Here is a 21,806-nt window from a genome sequence, read left to right on the forward strand (position 1 = left end):
AACTTGTACACAAATGTACATAGCAGCATTATTCAAAATAGCTGAAAAGTGGAGACAACCCAAATGTCCATTAACTAATAAATGGATAAATAAGTGTAGTATATCCAGACAATGGAATATTTCTCAGCAATAATTGGGAATTAAGTACTGTTACAGGCTACAATATGGATCAACCCTGAAAACATTATACTAAGTCATATATTGTATGATTTCAATGTCCAGAATAGGTAAATCCATAAAAATGGAAAGGAGATTAGTGGTTGCCTAGAGCTGGGGAACTGAGAGTGAAAAAAGAGAGTGACTACTAATGGGTATAGGGTTTTTTGGGGGGAACAAAAATATCTAAAATTAGATTATGGTGAGGTTATATTGCAAAAAGAGTTTTTAAAAAAAACTATTATATTTGAAAAGGATAAAGTATTAGTATGGTAATTATATTTCAGTAAAATTGTTTTTAAAAAACTGAGATAGAGGTAATGTTTCAAAATTCGGAGTCATCCATTCAACCAATATGTACCAAATATCTTTAAGTTTCTCTGTACCTCTTAATATTACATTATATGCAGATAGTAAGAAAGTAAATGTTATATGACTATGACATTAAAGTAGGAAAATTTGAAATTCCATCACGCCTCAGTTTGGTATAAAATTCTGATCTGTTAAGAACGTATAGGGAAGTAGATGTGGCTCAAGTGACTGAGCTTCCATCTACCATATGGGAGGACCCAGTTTGATCCCTGGGGCCTCCTGGTAAAGGCTCATGGCCAGCTATGCAACAAGATGATGACTCAACAAAAAGAGAGACAAAGGGGAAAGTCAAGGCGAGATGCAACAGAAATCAGGAACTGAGGTGGCACAAGTGACAGGGAACCTCTCTTTCTATCAGAGGTCCCCAGGATTGAATCCTAGAGGAGCAAAATTAAAAGAGAAACAGACACAGAAGATCACACAGTGAATGGACACAGACAGCAAAAACAGAAGGGTAGAGGGGAGGGGGAGGGAGGAGGGGAAGGAAAAAAAGAAACAACTAAGATATAGACTTATATAGAAAACCACTGAGTCAACATAAGATTTTTAAATTTTTTAAAATTTATTAAAGTATACCACTCATACATACACATAAACAATAAGTGTATAATAATAGTTGTGAATTTACTAAACAAACATACATAGCATCATACAGGACTCTCATACCTCACCCTACCACCAATACCTTGAATTGTTGTTAAACATTTTTAACTAATGATTAAAGAGCATTGTCACAATATTACTACTAACCAAAGTATTTCCCCCCAACCCACCCTATTATTATCTTTATATCATTTATATATGATCATTCATAATAAGTATGGTAAAAATTCTGAACTTAGAAAGCAAACATGTATACCATCATGCAGGGGTCCCATATACCACCACCAACACCTTGCATTTTTGTGAGATGTTTCTTACAAATTATGAAAGATTTTTGTCAAAATCTTATTGTCCTTATCTTACATTTGGTGTATTTTTCCTGCAACCCACCCTATTATTATTATTATTATTTTTTATTGATTTTGTAAAAATATTACATTAAAAAAAAAATATGAGGTCCCATTCAACCCCACCACCCCAACATAAGAAGATTAATGTGATTTGTATCCCTCCTATTCTTCAGTCTTTCCCACTTTAATGTGGCTGTACCATTCACAGTTGTACAAGCCATCCAGAAACTCGGTGTACCAAAATAATGTTATTGGACATCCCAAAAAGAGAGAAATTGCAGGACTTTCACTTCCTGATTTCAAAACTCAATATAGGGGAGCAGGTGTAGCTCAATGGTTGAGTGCCTGCTTCCCATGTACTTTTTTATCTCTCTAGTATCAAACCCATTTAATAGTAGGAGGAAAGTCAGGTGAAAAGATAATTCAGCTCTATAAACATGGAACTTCTTTTTAAAAACAATATGCTTTCTCTCCAGTTCATTAATTTATAGGACCAACTCAAAGTCGGTTTTGAAGTAACTTAATTTAACTTATCCTGGACCAGGAAAACTACATGAAAATACATCATCTAAAAACTTAAGGAAGTGGATGTGGCTCAACTGTTAGAGCATCTGCCTACCATATGGGAGGTCCAAGGTTCAAACCCAGGGCCTCCTGGCCCATGTGGTGAGTTGGCCCGCACGTGGCACTGCTACATGCAAGGAGTGCTGTGCCATGCAGGGGTGTCCCCCACATAGGGGAGCCCCATGTGCCCTGCACTGAGTCACCCAGTGTGAGAAAAGAGCAGCCCGCCCAGGAGTGGTGCCGCATACACAGAGAACTGACTCAGCAAGATGATGCAAGCAAAAAGAGACACAGATTCCCAGTGCCGCCTAGAATACAAATGGACACAGAACACACAACAACAACGGGGGGAGGGGAGGAAAGGAGGGAGAAATAAGTAAAATGAATCTTTAAAAAAAAAAAAAACCCTTAAGTGCTCTTCTATCATTTTTAAAAAGCCCTTCCATATTTTTGCACAATATTAGAGAAAAATAATACTCTAAAGAAAGGAAAATATTTACATCATATAAAGAACTGCCTTCCAGTATTTTACTTTAAAACTGAGTGCTAAAAAAGAAAAAAAGAAAATTAGAAAACACCTACCTATCAGAAATAAGATATCAACAAGGCTATCAATGGTAAGTTTTAATTATTACCGTATCTGGTTACATGTCAAGTAGGCAAAGGGCCATCTCAACATAAAGAATACCCTGGATTTCAAAGGGAGGTCCAAAGCCTGCTTAAGAGCTCCGAGGTTAAAAAAATATATACTAGATAATAGAGAAATAGGAAACCAGAATGACTAAAGAGTAGAATATTCTGTAATTTTTTTCTTTTTAAAAGACTGGGTATGGAAATATAGGAGAAATATCTTAATGAGAACAGCTGACCAGGCATTCTTACTGTTTTATAATGCTAAGAAATGCTAAATGCTGGAAATAAAGGCCCATACCCAATTGTCAAAATCAGAAGTTCTTAAGCATGTTTAGCCTTTTCTCTTTAAAGACTACAGTTTGCAATGAATAAAGGTTACCATTATTAATGACTCTTCACTGCGATTTAAGAAATAAAATTCTTTATCTGCTAATTGGTGCTAAGTATCAAGGACTTTATTGGCTGGGGTAGACAGAAGAAAGTGGTTAAGAGGCTCACAGAAACAACCCCTGCTGGCACATTACCCACTAGAGTAGACAAAGACTACTGATGTAAACCCTTTAAGTCTCCATATTAAAATCACCAAAAAGTCCCTTCACATAGCACCAAGTCCAAACTCAAAGTAAAAAATTTTCAGTTCAGCTAAAGGAAGTGATATAGTTTGTACTACTTTTCTGTAATTTTAAAAGTCACTAAGCTAGTAAAAGTGTCCCTTAACAATTTATAACTTTTGATATAAACTAACTTTAATAATTACTTCTTGATCTCCCTAGTATCAAACCCATTTAATAGTAGGAGGAAAGTTACGTGAAAGATAATTCAGCTCTATAAACATGGAACTCCTTTTTAAAAACAATATGCTTTCTCTCCAGCTCATTAATTTATAGGGCCAACTCAAAGTCGGTTTTGAAGTAACTTTTAATTTAACTTACCCTGGACCAGCAAAACTACATGAAAAAGGAAGACACTGATAATCTGCCTACTAACCTATTTATATTCTTGCAAGTCCAGCAACGCTTTTTTTTCTTGGTGTCTTTAAACAAATTGTTATAATAATATTACAAAATTGCATTTTTAACAGGTTAAAATTTAAGTGCATGCTATATACCCCAACTTTTAAAACAAAACTGTAGCATAACCAACTGCCCTAATCAAGATGGTGAAGTGAGAGATGCTTCAGGGCTATGCAAACCCTTCCCAATAGGAGTTTGACAAACCAGCAAGAACTGGTGGAAACATTGTTCTAAAAGCTCCAGAAAAGTTTAAGTCTTACAGTGATAAGGCATGCACCAAATCAAGAAAAAGGCCACTTAAAAGCAGCAGGGGGAAGCAGCATTTGGCTCAATGGATAGAGCATCTGCCTACCAAATGGGAAGTCCAAGGTTCAAACCCAGGGCCTCCTGAACCATGTGGTGAAGCTGGCCCATGTGCAGTGCTGATGCGTGCAAGGAGTGCCGTGCCAGGTGAGCCCCATGCACCAGGAGTGCGCCCCGTAAGAAGAGCCGCCCCGTGTGAAAAAAGTACAGCCTGCCCAGGAGTGGTGCAACATACATGGACAGCTGATGCAGCAAGATGATACAACAAAAAGAGAGATTCCCGGTGCCGCTAACAAGAATACAAGTGGACACAGAAAGCAGACAACTGAGAGGAGGGAGGGGGGGAAAGGGGGATGGGAGGAAAGGAGAGAAATAAAATAAATAAATAAATAAATAAATAAAAGCAGTAGGATCTCATGACACCCTGGTTGGCTGCTATCCCATCCCTTTCCCACTTGGCATGGTGGCAGGCCATGCTCCCAGTGTGGACTGGTCCTGGGTTTGGAGGGAATAGAGTAACTTTTGTGCACATACCAGGAGCACGTATAACTGGCCCAATATTTTAGGTGGTGGCCTGGGGAACTTGCTGTCCCAAAACTTGACCTGTATAGAAAGCGGCTCACAGAACTCTCCTAAAAAGAACACTGTTGGAAAGCAGTCAAGTTGTACTGCCTGGGCATGGAAATACTGGCTTTAGGACATACAGTACATTGCCTGTGACCTAGAGGAAATTGTTTCCCGGTGAAGAGGAGACATTCATCTCCATATTAACTGGGGAATTCCTAGGACTACATGCCCATACCCAAAACAGGGCAGATAGAAAGAACCAGGGAGGCCCTTCCACTTTGGCACAGAACAACCTGGAAAAACTGGGAAAGGGTATTTACTTTTTTCCTTCTTGTTTGTGTGTGTGTTAACTCCAGGCATTCAAAGAAAACTCTGTCACAACACTAGCTGGATAAAACTTAAGGAAAAGACACCCCAGAGATAAAATTCCAGCAATAACAGCACACACCGAAATATCAAAATGCCCAAGTTTCAACAAAAGATTACGAAACACAAAACAAACAGGAAGTGATGACCTAGAAAAAGGGAAAATTAAAGCATTAGAAACCATCAATGAGGAGGATCAGACCTGGTACATTCTACACCAAGACCTTTTTTTAAAAGTTTCTAAATATGCTCAAAGAGCTCCAGGAAAACATGGAACTGAAGCAAATCAGGAAAAAGAAAGATGAATACAAGGAAAACATCAATAGAGGTGGAAATTATGAAAAGGAATCAAACAGAACTAAAGATCAATAACGGAAATTAAAAATTCCCTAGAGTGGGCGAACAACAGATTGGAGCTGGCAAAAGAATCAGTGAACTTGAAGACAAGATAATTGAAATAATTTAGTCTGAGGGCCAGAAAGAGAAAAGAATGAAGAAAAGTGTATAGAGCCTGAGAAACCAGTGGGACACCATCTAGTGTACTTATATATGCATTGTGGGAGTCCCAGAAAGAAGAGAGAATATTCAAAGAAAAAATGGTACAAAAACTTCCAAACTTTACAAAAGACAAGAATATACACATCCAAAATACTCAATGAGTTCCAAATAGGATAAACCCAAAAAGATGTACACAGCACCATGTTATACCAAACTGTCCAATGCCAAAGATAGAGAATTCTTAAAGCCACAAGAGAGGAGCAACATGTCAAATATAAAAGAGCCTCAATTAAAATTAAATGCCAATTTATTACTGGAAACAATGGGGGCCAGGAGGCAGTGTGAAGACATATTTAAAGTACTGAAAGCAAAAAATGTCAACCAAGAATTCTGTATCTGGCTAAAACTGTCTTTCAAAACTGAGGGATACATTAAGACATTCCCAGATAAACAAAAGCTGAGGGATTCTGTCACCACTAGACTGGCCGTCCAAGAAATGCTAAAGGAAATTCTGCAGGTTGAAAAGAAAGGACAACTAGACAAAATGACTGAGACTACATGAAGAAATAAAAACCTCTAGTACAGACAATGACATGGATAAATATAAATATCAATACTATCGTATATTTGATTTGTAACTATACTTTTTACTTCCTACAGGATCTAAAAGGCAAATGTATAATATGTAATTATAAATCAATGGTTTTAGAATCAAATGTAAATATATAATTTGTGACCAGAACTACATAAAGGTGGGGGACATATAAAGGTATATGAACATAGTTTATGTATGTTACTGAAGTTATTAAGTTGTTATCAAAGCAAATAAGAATGTTATAGGTTTAGGGTGTTCAATTTAAGCCCCAAGGTAAGCACAAAGAAAATATCAGAGACTATGCAAACTTACAGCTAGAAAATAGAGTACTTGTTTCCAGGGGTGGGAGCCAGGGACAATAGGGGGCTAATGCAAAATGAGTGTAGGGTTTCTGTTTGGGTGAAGGAAAAGTTATAGTAACAGATGGTGATGAGTGTACTGTAACATTATGAATGTGATTAATCCCACTGAATGGTATGCTTGGGAGGGGTTGGGATGGAATGATTTACGTTGTACATATATTTCCACAATTAAAAACAAAGAGAAAAATTAAAGAGATCATGACAATTAAATGAAACTGAATGGGATCTAAAAATGTAGACAAGTTTCAAAAGGACATTATGGGACTTAACATAAAGCTGGAATATAAAATGTAAGCTTTACATCAAAATTTCTTGACCTTGATAAATGCATTTAAAGTGATTATATAAGTGGATATACTTGTTCATAAGAATATACAGAAGTATTAAGGAATATGATGTGTGTAACCTGACCTCAAATGCTCAGAAAACAGTTAAGATAGATGGATGACAGAATGATATGGCAAGAGTGACAAAATGTTAATACTGGTGGATCTGGGTATCTGGGGGTAGGATGGAGATAGTCTGGAGTTCTCCACTGGGCCAAGTCCGCTTCCCAGTCTGGAGTTCTCTGTATGAGGTTTGTATTAATTTTGCAACTGTCTTATAAGTTTGAAATTATTTCAAAATAAAAAGTTAAACAAGCCAAAACAGAATAAAGCACTGCCAAGTAAAAAACAAAATGCAGAAATGTATTCAAACTCTTATAGAATTAATAAAATTTAATACTTAATTTGGGTGTGAAAAGCTGACATAATACTTTTCAAGGTAAAAAAAAGTGATTTACAATTTAATCAGCAACTTTATGAGTAACTAATTTGAAACAGTGTTACTTAGCCGGGGGATTATATCAATATAAATATTCCTTGGGCCACATTGTTCTTTGTTGGTTCACATATATATATTAGCATATTATTATCTGTAACTCCATCTTATGTCTCCTATTTGTAATAGTACTTCTATTGGTAATCCACACTGAAAGACATTTCCAAAACAAATAGGCTTACATTTCAAATTTTCTACTACTGTTGTGAATGCATGCACTAAAGTTTTAGGAAATATGTGTTTTATTCAGGAACTATTTACCTTAATTTTTTTCTCAGTGGGGTTTGTAATATTTCCCTCTTTAAGAAAAAGTACATGAAAATTAGAACATGGGCAATCTCTGAACAATGCAACTCTATGCCAAATAAACCGAACAAGTAAAAGTTATACCACACTTGCAATGTATTTATACATGACCAAGATTTTCCAGTATATATATTCATTTCATTATCTTCAATTTGTTTTAACACTTTATAGTTGGAGATGAAATCATTTCCTCACAAAGGCTTTTGATCTAAAATAGCAACCAAAAGGCATCTTTAGACAGTTCCAAAAAGACCCTCAGAGAATGTTGCTATTTAAAATAGTCGTTATTTCTGGAAAAACAAAATTAATCAGTAAAGAAAACAATTTTTTAGAAAGGCCCCTTCAGTAACAAATTAAACATTGCATACCTGTAATATCAAGAACAGAAGGAGATGCAATATAGTATCTATGAACTGTTTCCAGAAGTTGAGCACCATGGCCTTGACCTTGAAATGGAGTCAATATCAGCATCTGACTATAATAAAGAAAGTATTTTAAAATTAAAATACCACATGACTTCTATTAAAACTGTGAATCACTAAATTATTATTAACAATTTTAAAGGTTGTGATTTTTTTCAATCGACTTTCAAGAAATGCAAAACTTATCAATACTCAACACTGGTTTAATCTTCCACACTGTTTCAAAGGGAACAATGAAATAAATCAGTATATAGCCAGTGAATAATGGTGATTTTTTTTTTTTTAACAACAAATCAACACTATTATCACAAGTACTGGAAACTTCAGCAGTGCCTTCTTCTTAAATAAAAGACAAGGCACGTGTTATACTGCCAATTACCTTACACGTGGCCGGGTTTTGTCTGGGTACACATAGTAATTATAGACTGTCATGTAGCCCACGGTCGCAAAGAGCGTAGCTCCATCCTTATTATACTTCTCAAATCTGCAGATAAAACAGAAAGCCAAGCAGGTCAATTACAGTCGCGCTCCCATGCAGTGTCCATTTTCTTTTCCATTCTCTGACTGAATTTTCAGTGTCAGCAAGCTACACTGTGAGGGCCCAATGGGTACACCTGCTATGTTCTGAATGTACAATTCACTTAATTGGTGTGCAGCAACTTGGATAAATCAGACCTCTTTACATCACTTCAGTGCACTTGCCTATTATAAAGATGAATAGGTGGCAAGTAAAAGAAAACACAGGCAAAGCTCATTTTACTGTTTAAGACTACATTCAGGGCCCTAACGGACAACAGCATTTAATTCAGCTCTATTCTCAAGGTCTCCCAAAGCATAATGAAGGAAAACTCAAGCCTCATAAACAATAGTTTTTCTATCCTGGGAAAAATATCATTATACTATCCCAATAATTGGACCGCCACAATTAAAATGCTGGCTTTGTGGAGGTAATAAGGTCTACTGTTGCTTTAGAACTGTACTTACACTAGAAAGTAGTGCCATCTTTCATCATCCACGTCAATAAAGCTAGCGGTTTCAATAAACCACATCAAAAAGGTCTGAAGCCTTTCATGATATTCTCGAAAGCCTCTACATGTCATGTCAGCCTAGGGAAAAAGCCAGGAAAAGTCAGGTGAAACTCATCACAGAGGTAAGTAAGTCTGCAGAAGACAAAATTATCCTGTGGGAAAATGTTTAAAAGTCTCAGATTAAGATGTGTACATAGACACACATACCCAGAAAACAGTTTTGTTTTGTAATGCTGATAAAAACTTGTTTCCTGAAGTTAGGATAAATCACTAAAAATAACAACAAAACAGCATACAGGTTTCAGGCAAATGGAATAACTTTACCCAAGAAATATTATGACTTGTCTTTACCTTGTATATCTGAAAGGTAAAGTTTTCTCCTCCAGTTGGACTAAGAACGGAGTATGTATGCAGTAAGGTTCCAAATGGTTTGAAATCAACTTCCTTTTCCAGCAAAGAGAGAAAGTCATTTGTGTTTGTGCAAAATCCAGAGGGAATGATCTGTCTAATTTTGCCCTCGACATCATCTGCCTAAAGGAATGGAGGTTAAAGGACATAAGAAAAAATTATTAACAAATTTGACTTTTGGTTGAATATGTTCAATACCTTTGGAAAGGACAAAACCCACAAAAATCACAAAACTTTACGTTCTCAGTTAAATTAGAGCCGTAAACATGTAATGAACTGGGAAAGGATGAGTTATATGCACATAAAGACTATACTGACACACAAATCTGAGATAAGCACAACGAAAATAATAAGAGAAAGCAGACTGGCTGATACCAAATACAAGAATAAGAGCAATATTATTGAAATTTTTAATATCATGTAGAAAATGCTGACTCTACCCCTTCATGATAATTTGAACTAGCCAAAACAAAAGGCTGTTTATTATTTTATATGTGCCAAAGAGATATTATCCAGGACATGTAAAGATCACCAGCAGTAGTGAGGTGAGGCTTGAGTCTGAGCAAATGAATAGCAACCCCGAATGAACAAGTAGATAGGTTGTAACACTCTCATACACCAAATTCAAAATCAGAAATAGTTTTTAGGAAAGACATAAATTATATGAACTGATACATCATCCACTCATCTCTACAATATGGCACAATTGTTTGGACTTGGATTTGTGAAGGTAAAAAAAGACAAGTCTGGACAACAAATTTAAACTCAGAGATTAAAATTACCCTTGTTAAACAACCTTGATGAATGCTAAAACTATCATCTGAGCAGACTTCATAATCCCTTTCAAAACCCCAAAAGACCACTTGATTGAATACATTTACTACTTCTCTTTATCCATGAATATTTGATGAAGTCTTACAATAAAGTATTACTGCTTCTCACCAGGCAATAAAACTTAATGAATTGGTCTCAACTTAACAAAACCTTATCCCTCAATACAGTCCCTAAAAGCCTGACATTACATTCAACAAAATGAGCTTGCATTCTATTCAAACTTTTTCCTGAACAATGAGGCCAGGTTTTTACTTAATGGAGTTTGCCGTGAGTTCAGCTGTAATGTTTGTATTGTATCTATTTCCACAAGGACTGACACAAGAACACTTTGTGTTAACTTACTAAGCAGTTCTTTCATACCGTTTACATGCATGATGGGTATTAGTTCTAAACCAAGACCCTTGCTACTTAGCATTCAAAACAGGGAAATTAAGATGCTTAGGACAAAATACACTACAAAAGGCTAATACAACATGCTACTAATTCCTGTCCTTTCAACCATCTTTTAAATAAGTAGAAGCAATGCACCTGCAGATGAATAGCACTTTATTATCATTCAGTTACATTTTAGGATAGAAAACTAGGGGTGGAGTTTATCACAAACAAGTTTTATTCTCAATGTTCTGGTACCACGACCATTTATATATAACTTGTTTATATCATAAAAAAGAGCTATTATTTAAAATATAGCTCTTCAACATTTTGCTCAACAGCTTATTTCTAATACATACACCAGTCCTTTTAATTCATTCATCTTCAAGATCAAATAAATACATGAGAGAACTATTTTGCTTATTTTTAAGGTACTATTTAAATATTTTTCCTTGAAACTGCTATCTAATGATAAGAGACCATCTTAAGCATAGCTTAGAGAACCAGTACAATTTCAATAACTACAAGAGGAAATTGTAATAATGAGAGTTTTAATAGGTCTGTTTGTAGCAATTAAAACCCAAAGTACTGATGAAAAAAGTAGTATAATTTTAGTTCAGGTTTTAAAAAAGCTTAAAAAAATTACATTTAAATAAAGAGGTTTATAATCTATCAATTAAAGAAAATCACTTCAAGACACTTATAGCATGTGTAATTATCATATTTGAAAATCTTCCCTATGGCCTGTTTTCTCAACAAGGTATTGCAAAGCATGATCAAATCACTTCTCCATCAAATTTACTTCAAACATCTCAGAAACTTTAAGTTTCGACTGGCAGTTCTGATGACAGAGCAACCCAAGGCTTGAGGCTCAGTAAAGTTAAAGAATTAATATTTAACTTTCAGCCTTAAAAGGGCAACTATTTTTTGTAACAAATATCTTCAAATAAAATATTTTGCTCACATATAACATACAATACATGTAAAGATTATACATTATTTTTAGGACTCATTAAGAAAGAAAAAGCTAGGTTTAAAAGCAACGAATGTGTTATACATACATAAGTAGAGAAAATGTATATCTGATATACTTACATAAAATACAATTGAAGCCAAACAGCTCCTAGAATTCAGAACTTTTTGCTTTGCTAAGGGAAAAATGCCTGCATTTCTTTATTAAATAGATTCTGCTTTAAAAGGAAAAAAATGTCCTATACCCACCAATCTTAGAGATCTGTACTCTCTTCTAAAAAAAAAAAACAACACAATTTAGTTCAGTTAAGTTTAAAATAGTCACTTTCAAACTAATAAAATCATAACTAAAAGCCCCATCTAATACATTTTTAATTCAATGTAAAGTGAAACCTTTTAGATTCTATGCTTGAAGCTGGAAGCCTTTAAATTATATTTTCAATTAAGATTATATAAAAATACAGAAAGGATAAGGAATTAAACTGAATAGAACAAGAATCCAGAAGGCAACCTGACATATTTAATTAATAATAACATTCCTTGTAAATGTTTTCCTAACATTTGCGAATCTAAAAAAAGTATAAAAGCAACTATTCTAGTTAAGTCTTATGTTAAGTAGGTCATGATGAAGTGTTTTAGATTGCATATTCTCTTGCTATGGTCATTTTCAGTTCCAATGTTCTATACTTTGTTCCACATGAAGATATTCATAAGTTCCTAAATGCAATTTTTTTGCCTTTTTTTTTTTAAAGATTTATTTTATTTATTTCTCTCCCCTCCCCTCCCCCCACTCCAGTTGTCTGTTCTCTGTGTCTGTTTGCTGTGTCTTCTTTGTCTGCTTCTGTTGTCGTCAGCTGCACGGAATCTGTGTTTCTTGAATCTGTGTTTCTTTTTGTTGCATCATCTTGTGTGGGCAGCGCCATTCCTGGGCAGGCTGCACTTTCTTTTGCACCGGGCGGCTCTCCTTATGGGGTGCACTCCTTGCGCGTGGGGCTCCCCTGCACAGGGGGCAACCCTGCACAGGGGGCACCCCTGCGTGGCAGGGCACTCCTTGCGTGCATCAGCACTGCGCGTGGGACAGCTCCACACAGGTCGAGGAGGCCCAGGCTTTGAACCCTGGACCTCCTATGTGGTAGACGGACGCCCTAACCACTGGGCCAAGTCCGCCGCCTTTTTTGCCTTTCTTCATCACTGTATAAACTGTGTGAGAACAACTGGTAATCTGTTAAAACATAAGTATGTTTACACTTGTATTTGTATTTATACATATCCTAAGCAGTACCATTTATCTAAATTTGTCTATGATAAGTTATTTTTGAGGGAGCAATGGAAGGCATATTAAGCAAGTGATATATGCTTTTATTTGGCTAAAGTGACACATGGATTTTAGCTATAATTCTAAGAATACTTAAAATATGCTACAAAACAAGTCAAAAAATTCTGTATCTAATTTACTCATTCTCACATTCTGACAATATTTAAGCTTTAACTGCAGAAATCTGAGTACTATTAGAGAAATTAAACAAAAGGTGTATTATATTTATTTATACTGCATTAGTGCTTTGCTATTTGAACTCATAAACAAAAGTCCAAGATAAAAATCCAAATATGTAATTTTAAAGCTTTTACGTTTTATTCCACTTGTGCACAGGATTTTATTATAAAGAGGCTAAAAATTCCAGAAATAATAATCTACTCTGATGTACTCTCAAATTCAATCCACATTGATGGGAGACAAGGATAAAAGAGATGGTTGAAATATACAGATAATAAAACCTAATGAATGTATTATAACTTCCTCTACCAAACCTTACCCAGAAATGCTGGCAGTTAGCAAGACTGAACTTCTGGTACCTCAAAACTGTCTCAAAAGAGGGCAGGAGGAACTAATAAAAACAAAGATAAGGGACAACCATAAAACAGTCATCAATGTCTGAATAATCAAAATTTATTGTATTGTGAAAATCAGAACTAGGTTGCCTTTTTTTTTTTTTTTAAAGATTTTTTATTTATTTCTCTCCCCTTCCCCCCCAGTTGTCTGCTCTCTGTGTCCATTCACTGCGTGCTCTTCTGTGACTGCTTCTATCCTTATCAGTGCCACCGGGAATCTGTGTTTCTTTTTGTTGCGTCATCTTGTTGTGTCAGCTTTCCATGTGTGCAGCACCATTCTTGGGCAGGCTGCACTTTCTTTCATGCTGGGCGGCTCTCCCTACCAGGCACACTCCTTGTGCATGGGGCTCCCCTACGTGGGGGGCACCCCTGTGTGGCAGGGCACTCCTTGCGCGCATCAGCACTGAGCATGGGCCAGCTCCACATAGGTCAAGGAGGCCTGGGGTTTGAACTGCGGACCTCCGATGTGGTAAGCAGACACCCTATCCATTGGTCAAGTCCGCTTCCCTAGGTTGCCTTTTAAAAATGGGGGCTAATGGGGAGATTATACAGGCATCTTTTTTTTTCTTAGTGTAAGAACCAATAGATTAAATTAATTCCTTGTTTTATTTTACATACACTAATTCAAGAATGCAAATGTAGGTGAGAAATTTTACAAAGTATTTAAAACATTGACGCATACTAGAACATTCAAAGAAAGCTGAGAGAGGAGGATTATAATAAAAGAATAAATGAATGACTTTAGGTACATATATGTCTTACATAATATGGCATAATGTGCTTTGAGATGTACATAACCTTTCTACTTCATTGACCTTTGTCAGAATTTCAAACTCTGACTTGCTCCTTATTTTAGGTTTTCAAGATTATTCTAGGAAAAGATACTGTCTCATTGCTTGTTTCCTAGCCAGTCTACGTAGGTTTTCAGAGATCTCATTTGACAACCTAAGTAAGGATGATATTTGAGGTGTTGTAAGGATTCTCCTACAGGTGCTGGACTCTTGCATTGTTTGGTGGAAATGGTGAGACAAGATTTGAGCAAAATTCTACTCATTCAGTTATACAGGCATCTTAGTTTTAATTGTAACTAAAGAATTTTAGGTGTAACTGGAGAATTCATTTGGAAGAGAAAAAGATGAAGAGTTAATGTAACGGCAGAACTCTAACAAGCAAATAAGCTTCTAAGCAGATTTGCTGTGGTTTCTGACCACCTAAATAAGGGTATTTTTTTTCCACACTCAAAAATAACACTATATATATGGCCTGCAAAAACTGCAACTATGCCATGTTATATATTAATATAATAGTCTCAAACCTAACACATCCAAAACAAAATTCTTGATTTTTCTCACTGTAACGTACTACTTCTTCAATCTTCCCTATTTCAGTTAATGTTACATTATATCTACTACAGCAGCAAATCCTACTGGCTCTACCTCCAAAATATATCTTCAGTCTGACAAGTGAATCCATTGTTGTCTATACTACTGCAATGTTCTGGTCTCCCTTCCTTCACTCTTGCCTGCTACAGTATATTCTCTGCATACCAGCCAGAATCATCTTTTAAAATGTAAATCACATGGTATAACCCCTTCCCCCAAAACCTGCTTAAAAATTCTAAAAGCTGCCAACTACTCTCTTCCAAGCACCTTATTGTGGTATATAAGACCATGATCCAGCTTTGCTAACCCCCTTCAACTATCTTCTACCATCTCTTCCTAACTACAGTTCACCCATAGTGATCTTTCTGTACTACAAAAATGCCAAGAGGGCTCTAATTTTAGGACCTTAGCATTTGCTGGCCCCTCTGCTTAGGTAACCCTTATGCCAGATTATTACATTACATGGCTGGCCCCTTTTCATCATTCATGATCACTAAAAACATCAATTCCTCAAAAACATCTTCCCTGACCACAACATCTAGAGTAAGTCCTTCTCCCCAGACACTCTAGTTCTCTACAATGTTTCTTCATAACATTTAATGCTATCTGAATTTAACTTATTTACTATTTGTTTACTGATTATTCTCCTTGGCTAGAAGTATGCTCCATGAGCAGTAAGTTTTTGTTTGCCACTGTGTCTCTAGCATCAAGAACACAGAAGTTACTATGGAATGAACATTCCCACTGCAAACATAGAGAACACTCCCACTCCTCCCACATCCACCACCCAATCTTTTTTCTTTCATTTAAAAAAAATTATTGAAGCATATCACTCATACATGAACATTTATAAACAATAACCAATCTTTTTTTAATAAGAGGAACAAAGCCTTCGAACAGTTAATATAAATGATCTTCGACCATGAAGCAAATAAGTAACCCTACAAAAAGACATTATAAAAGATTAATTTCTCCCCTTTCGGCTGCCGCATGGGGCTGGGCTGTCAAATTCAAGTTGCTGAGGAACTTAAGGGCAGCTGTTTGAAAGACAAAATGAAGAGAAACCTTTTCAAGTAGATAAAGTGTGTATGAATTGTGAGATTACTGACACATACAGAATACTTTTGCTTTCTTTGTCCCTCAGTGTGGTAGCAGGATTGAATTTTCAAAATCCCAAATATCTGTAAGAATCTGTATTTGAGAATGTTATATTAAGAGCTCTGCCCTACACTGGAAGAGAATCTCCATTTATGGTATTTCTTTCATAAACTAGTCTCAATCCGAAGCTTAACAGTATTAATACCAAAAGAACAAGAGAGTCAAATCCATAATCTTAGTTGATATACTTCACAAAGCTGTAACTAAGATAAGTTGTTTTAAGTAGATTACTTTTGTTTATAACTAGGTTAACATTTTAAAAATTCCTTTCTTTGGGTTATTCTGAAGATTATGCTTTTACAATGTATCGTAAGGTTACTGATGAGGCATATATACGGCCATGGTAGTCTTAATTCTGGCTAGGATTTACCTCTGCACTAACTAAAATTTATGTGCATCTATAATAAAATGTGACACTACCTTCATTTTGGTGGTATGCCAAAAGTACCTGATATTTTTTCAAGATTTAGTTTTCATTACGGGTTTTATATGATCAATGGTTTCCCAGGGATGGAGAGCTGTTAAATATGAAAGGGTATGAGGGAATTGGGAGGAGGGCTACATAACTATTAATACATACTTAAAAGGGTAATTTTACTGTAAAATGTCAATAAACATGACTTTACAAAACTTAAAAAAAAAAAGATTAATTTCTTATCCTAACACAGTACTTCTAAATGGAAAAATCTGATTTTCTAGAATGGAACAATAGAAGCCATTGCAAATACATAGTTATGTCACCGCATGTAGTATTTGAAAGATTTATCAATAACTAAGTCAATAGTTCCTTTGGAAGAAATCAGTTAAGCTCGATCGGTATCAACTAAACACACACAAACATAACAAAAGAAAGCCAAAAAACCAACAAAACAACTAAAAAAACCCCCAGCCTCATCCAAACCCTTAAAACAGTAAATTCTGTATAACACAAGGAAAACCACTACCTGGACTTTTTATTTTGTTTTTGCTTGCTGTCTGCTTATTGTCCTTTTTTTTGGTCTTTTTTCCCCTCAATGTCTGCTTGTTGTTTGTTTGACTTCTTCAGGAGGCACTAGGAACCAAACCTGGGACCTCCCATGTGGGAGGTGAGTGCTCAACTGCTTGAGTCATGTCTGCTCCCTATCGTTTGCTTTGGCTTGTAGTCTTGCTTGTTGCCTGTATGCTGTTTTTGCATCTACTTTAGGAGGCACTAGTAATCGAACTTGGGACCTCCCATGTGGGAGGGCGGTACTCAACTGCTTAAGTCACATCCGCTACCCACTACCTGCACTTCTAATAAAATTATCTATCTGGACTTGAGTCTGGAGAATTTAACAATAAGAAATATCTGATAACTGAAAAACTCCATTTTAATTAATCTATATTAAATGCTAGTTTATTTAAGGTTAAATCTTTTCAAACATCAAATCATGGGAAACGGACTTTGGCCCAGTGGTTAGGGCTTCCGTCTACCATATGGGAGGTCCGCGGTTCAAACCCCGGGCCTCCTTGACCCGTGTGGAGCTGGCCATGCGCAGTGCTGATGCGCGCAAGGAGTGCCGTGCCACGCAAGGGTGTCCCCCGCGTGGGGGAGCCCCCACGCGCAAGGAGTGCGCCCGTGAGGAAAGCCGCCCAGCGTGAAAAGAAAGTGCAGCCTGCCCAGGAATGGCGCCGCCCACACTTCCTGTGCCGCTGACGACAACAGAAGCGGACAAAGAAACAAAAGCAGACAAAGAAACAAGACGCAGCAAATAGACACCAAGAACAGACAACCAGGGGAGGGGAGGAATTAAATAAATAAATCTTTAAAAAACAAACAAACAAACAAACAAACAAACAAAAAAAACATCAAATCAACACAACTACAGGAATTGCTTTTACTTCTGCAAAATTTCAAAAATTCCTAAGGAACACAAATCACTGAATAAAACAGATATTAAATGCAGTTACATATTATGCATCTGGCAAGCTTAGTCATCTCAAATAGGGCTGGGAAATGGTAGCAAACAAAACAAAACAAAACAAAAAACCAAAAAAAAAACCCAAACAAGTAGGTGCTCAAAATATTTCTGACACTAGTGATGAACAAAAAGACTTTAGGATCTCGTTCATATACACAACTCACATTATACATGATTCCATTAAATTTACTGATAAGTTTTTCTTTTTTCTTAAGTTAGAGAAGTTATAGGTTTATAGAAAAATCATGCAAAAATTGATATGATTTTGTAAACCATAATATATACGATGTCAAGGGATTGTTTGCAAGAGGGTCCCATAAAATGATAGCAGTAAATTAAGAGCTAATAGCATAAAATCATGGGAAAGGGTGAAAAATGCATATTGTAAAAGAAAGAAAACTAACAAGCACAAGAGTCTGGACCCACTTAGAAAAGGTCACAATAATCCTAACATCTTTAAATCAGAGTATTAACATAGATTATACAAAATACCACTAAGTAATCATCTCTTTTTTTTCTCTTGATTTATTTTTTATTTCTTCCCCCTGCCCCCCGGTTGTCTGCTCTCTGTGTCCATTCGCTGTGTGTTCTTCTGTGTCTGCTTGTATTCTTGTCAGTGGCACCTGGAATCTATGTCTCTTTTTGTTGCATCATCTTGCTGTGTCAGCTCTCTGTGTGTGTGGCACCATTCCTGGGCAGGCTGCACTTTTCTCGTGCTGGGTGGCTCTCCTTACAGGGTGCACTCCTTGCACATGGGACTCCCCTACACAGGGGACACACCTGTGTGGTACGGCACTCCTTGAGCACATCAGCACTGCGCGTGGGCAAGTTCATCACATGGGTCAGGAGGCCCTGGGTTTGAACCTTGGACCTCCCATGTGGTAGGGGGACACCCTATCTGTTGGGCCAAATCCGCTTCCCTTAGACTAGGGACTCTTAAACTTTTTTGTTCCATGGATCCCTTTGCCAGTAGGTGAAATGAACACTACTAAAATTTATTTATTACATACATTCATAAATGAAGGAAATGCTAGATTTCATTTAGAGGTCAGAGAAAGTAAAGGTAGTAAGTTTATTTTTTTTTCAATTCAAGTTCACAGACCCCCTGAAATCTTTCCATTAACTCCTTGGGCATCCGTGGACCCTTGGTTAAGAATTTTTGTTCTAGACATTATATTGGACATTTTTATATACTGCATATTTCCTCATTTACTCCTGTAAGTATTATCCTTATACTTTATCTGATGAAACAAATTTAAGAGATTAAATGTGATACACAAAGTAACACAGCTAAAAAAAGATATGCAGCCTAAATAGTAACCCAGTTCTTTTACCTCCAAGGCCAACTATCTCTTTCCCCTTAACTCCTCAGCAGTGCATGTGTTTGATTCTTGATTCATTTGCTTTATACCAGAGATTAAGATAGCAAAGATTAACAGTTTATTATGAAAATAAAGACTAACTTGCAACCTTGTTCAAACAGTAAAGCTGCCCTATCTCTGCAAAAGTAAGGTGCAGGCAGTAGCCAGAAGTGGGAAGCAACCCAAGTGTCTATCAGTAGGTGACTGGATAAACAGAATGTGGCATATACATTCAATGGAATATTATACAGCCATAAAAAGGAATGAAATTCTGATACATGTTACAACATGGATAAACCCTGAAGACATCATATTGAGTGAAACAAGGCAGACACAAAAGGACAAATATTGTATGACTTCACTTATATGAAATAACTGAAAATTCAGAGAGACAAAGTATACAAAAGACTACTGGGGCTGGTGATGGGTGAAGGCTAAAGCAGATAGGGAATGGGACGTGAAAGCTTAATGAATAAAAGTTTCAGTCTGAGGTGATAGAAAACTTTTGGTAATGGACGATGGTGATGTTAACAGAACATTGTGAATGTAATTAATGCCAATGAATTACGTACTTGAAAGTGGTTAAAGTGGGAAATACACTGTATATATGTTATCACAGCAAATAAAATATTTTAAGTACAGAAATACATATAGACAATCAAAGATTTTTCTCAAAAAGCAGCAAAAATATTTGAATACCAAGTCAATTAAAGGCCCTAAATTCTGCCCATACACCATGGAAAAAATGAGTTTAGGCTTGTAGACTCTAAGCAGAAATTACCAAATGCTGCCTTGCCACTAATAAAATAAGAAGCCTAGGGAAGCGGACTTGGCCCAATGGATAGTGCATCCGCCTACCACATGGGAGGTCCGGGGTTCAAACACCAGGCCTCCTTGACCTGTGTGGAACTGGCCCATGCGCAGTGCTGATGCGCGCAAGGAGTGCCCTGCCAGGCAGGGGTGTCCCCCGCGTAGGGAGCCCCACGTGCAAGGAGTGCGCCCCGTAAGGAGAGCCGCCCAGCACAAAAAAGTGCAGCCTGCCCAAGAACGGCGCCACACACAAGGACAGCTGACACAAGATGACGCAACAAAAAGAAACACAGATTCCCGGTGCTGCTGATAAGGATAGAAGCAGTCACAGAAGAACACACAGTGAATGGACAGAGAGCAAACAACTGGGAGTGGGGGAAAGAAGGGGAGAGAAATAAATAAAAAATAAATCTTAAAAAAAAAAAAAAAAGAAGCCTGTGGAATATTTAATTTTGAATAGAACTACTCCCAAAGTAATTAAATGAGCTGACAATCATGAGGGTATTTCAGACAGTCCATGAGCTTTTCTCTTGTAATATGTGATTTATAATAGACTATTCTCTTAGAAGAGTCTCAGAAGAGGGCACATAAGGGTCCCACATAATTTTTTCATAATTTCAAAAAAATCTAGCATAAATATAGTTATTGGAAATAAATCAGTCAATAGTAAGACATCAGATGTCTTTGCCTTGGGCAAGAGCTAATCAAATGTACCAACAATATAGATTTTACAGTATTTCTTCTATTCATTCTACAAATCCAATTGAGTTTTCAACGTTCTCCACTTTTACTGACCCTCTTAATTTAAGCCTTTTCAAAAAATTTCTTTCTCTCCCCTTCCCCCTTCTCCAGTTGTCTGCTCTCTGTGTCCATTTGCTGTGAGTTCTTCTGTGTCTGTATGTATTCTTGTCAGTGGCACTGGGAATCTGTGTCTCTTTTTGTTGTGTCATCTTGCTGCGTTGGCTGTGTGTGTGTGTGGCGCCACTCCTGGGCAGGCTGCACTTTTTTCGCGCTGAGCGGCTCTCCTTATAGGGCGCACTCCTTGTGTGTGGGGCTCCCCTATGCAGAGGACATCCCTGCATGGCACGGCACTCCTTGCGTGCATCAGCACTGCATGTGGGGCAGCTCACCACATGGGTTTGAACCCTGGACCTCCCATATGGTAGGCGGACGCTCTATCAGTTGAGCCAAATCTGCTTCCCTGATCCTCTTAATTTAACTATTACAGTAGCCTCCTGGTTTTTGGTTGTGTTTGAAAAATTAAAAAAAAAAAATCTTAAAGCAATTTCATTGAGATATATTCACATACTATACAACCAATGGCTCTTAGTATAATTAATCAGTGTTGTGCATTTATCACCAAAAAAGTTTAAACAATTTCATTACTCCTAAAAGAAAAACTCCATACTCCTTGTTCCTGTTTTATTTTTTCTAGTCTTTCTCCCCTCAAATTGACTTCTTTATATTCCTCTAGCTAGACAGGTTTTTGTATTAGTGGATCTGGTTATTTCATTTTACTACTACTTAAAATCCTTCCATAGCTCACACTGTGTCCTAGTTTGCTAGGGCTGTTGTAACAAAGCACCCAGACTAGTTGACTTAAAACAACATAAATTTATTGTCTTGCAGTTTTGGAGGCTACAAGTCCAAATCCAAATCAAGGTAAGAGCAGGGCCATGTTTTCTTTGACATCTATAGTGCTCTGGCTGCAGCTTGCCG

The 21,806-nt window shown here is 36.7% G+C and overlaps 2 protein-coding genes across 4 annotated transcripts in view; one reads left to right on the plus strand and one right to left on the minus strand.

The window, feature by feature from the left end:
* SLC25A12 (solute carrier family 25 member 12) overlaps positions 1 to 21,806 on the plus strand; it is a 217,837-nt gene that overhangs the window by 24,279 nt on the left and 171,752 nt on the right. The gene's annotated exons all lie outside the window — the stretch shown is intronic.
* Positions 1 to 21,806, minus strand: part of HAT1 (histone acetyltransferase 1) — a 64,644-nt gene that overhangs the window by 11,620 nt on the left and 31,218 nt on the right. For both annotated transcript variants that reach the window (XM_004450034.5, XM_058300646.2), the window contains exons 5-8: positions 9,312 to 9,491; positions 8,917 to 9,038; positions 8,312 to 8,416; positions 7,879 to 7,985 (exon numbers count right to left, since the gene is read on the minus strand). In XM_004450034.5, coding sequence (XP_004450091.1) covers positions 7,879 to 7,985; positions 8,312 to 8,416; positions 8,917 to 9,038; positions 9,312 to 9,491 — 514 coding nt within the window. The remainder of the gene's footprint in view (positions 1 to 7,878; positions 7,986 to 8,311; positions 8,417 to 8,916; positions 9,039 to 9,311; positions 9,492 to 21,806) is intronic.

The sequence above is a fragment of the Dasypus novemcinctus genome, chromosome 7 (assembly GCF_030445035.2).
Source record: "Dasypus novemcinctus isolate mDasNov1 chromosome 7, mDasNov1.1.hap2, whole genome shotgun sequence".
NCBI lineage: Eukaryota > Metazoa > Chordata > Mammalia > Cingulata > Dasypodidae > Dasypus > Dasypus novemcinctus.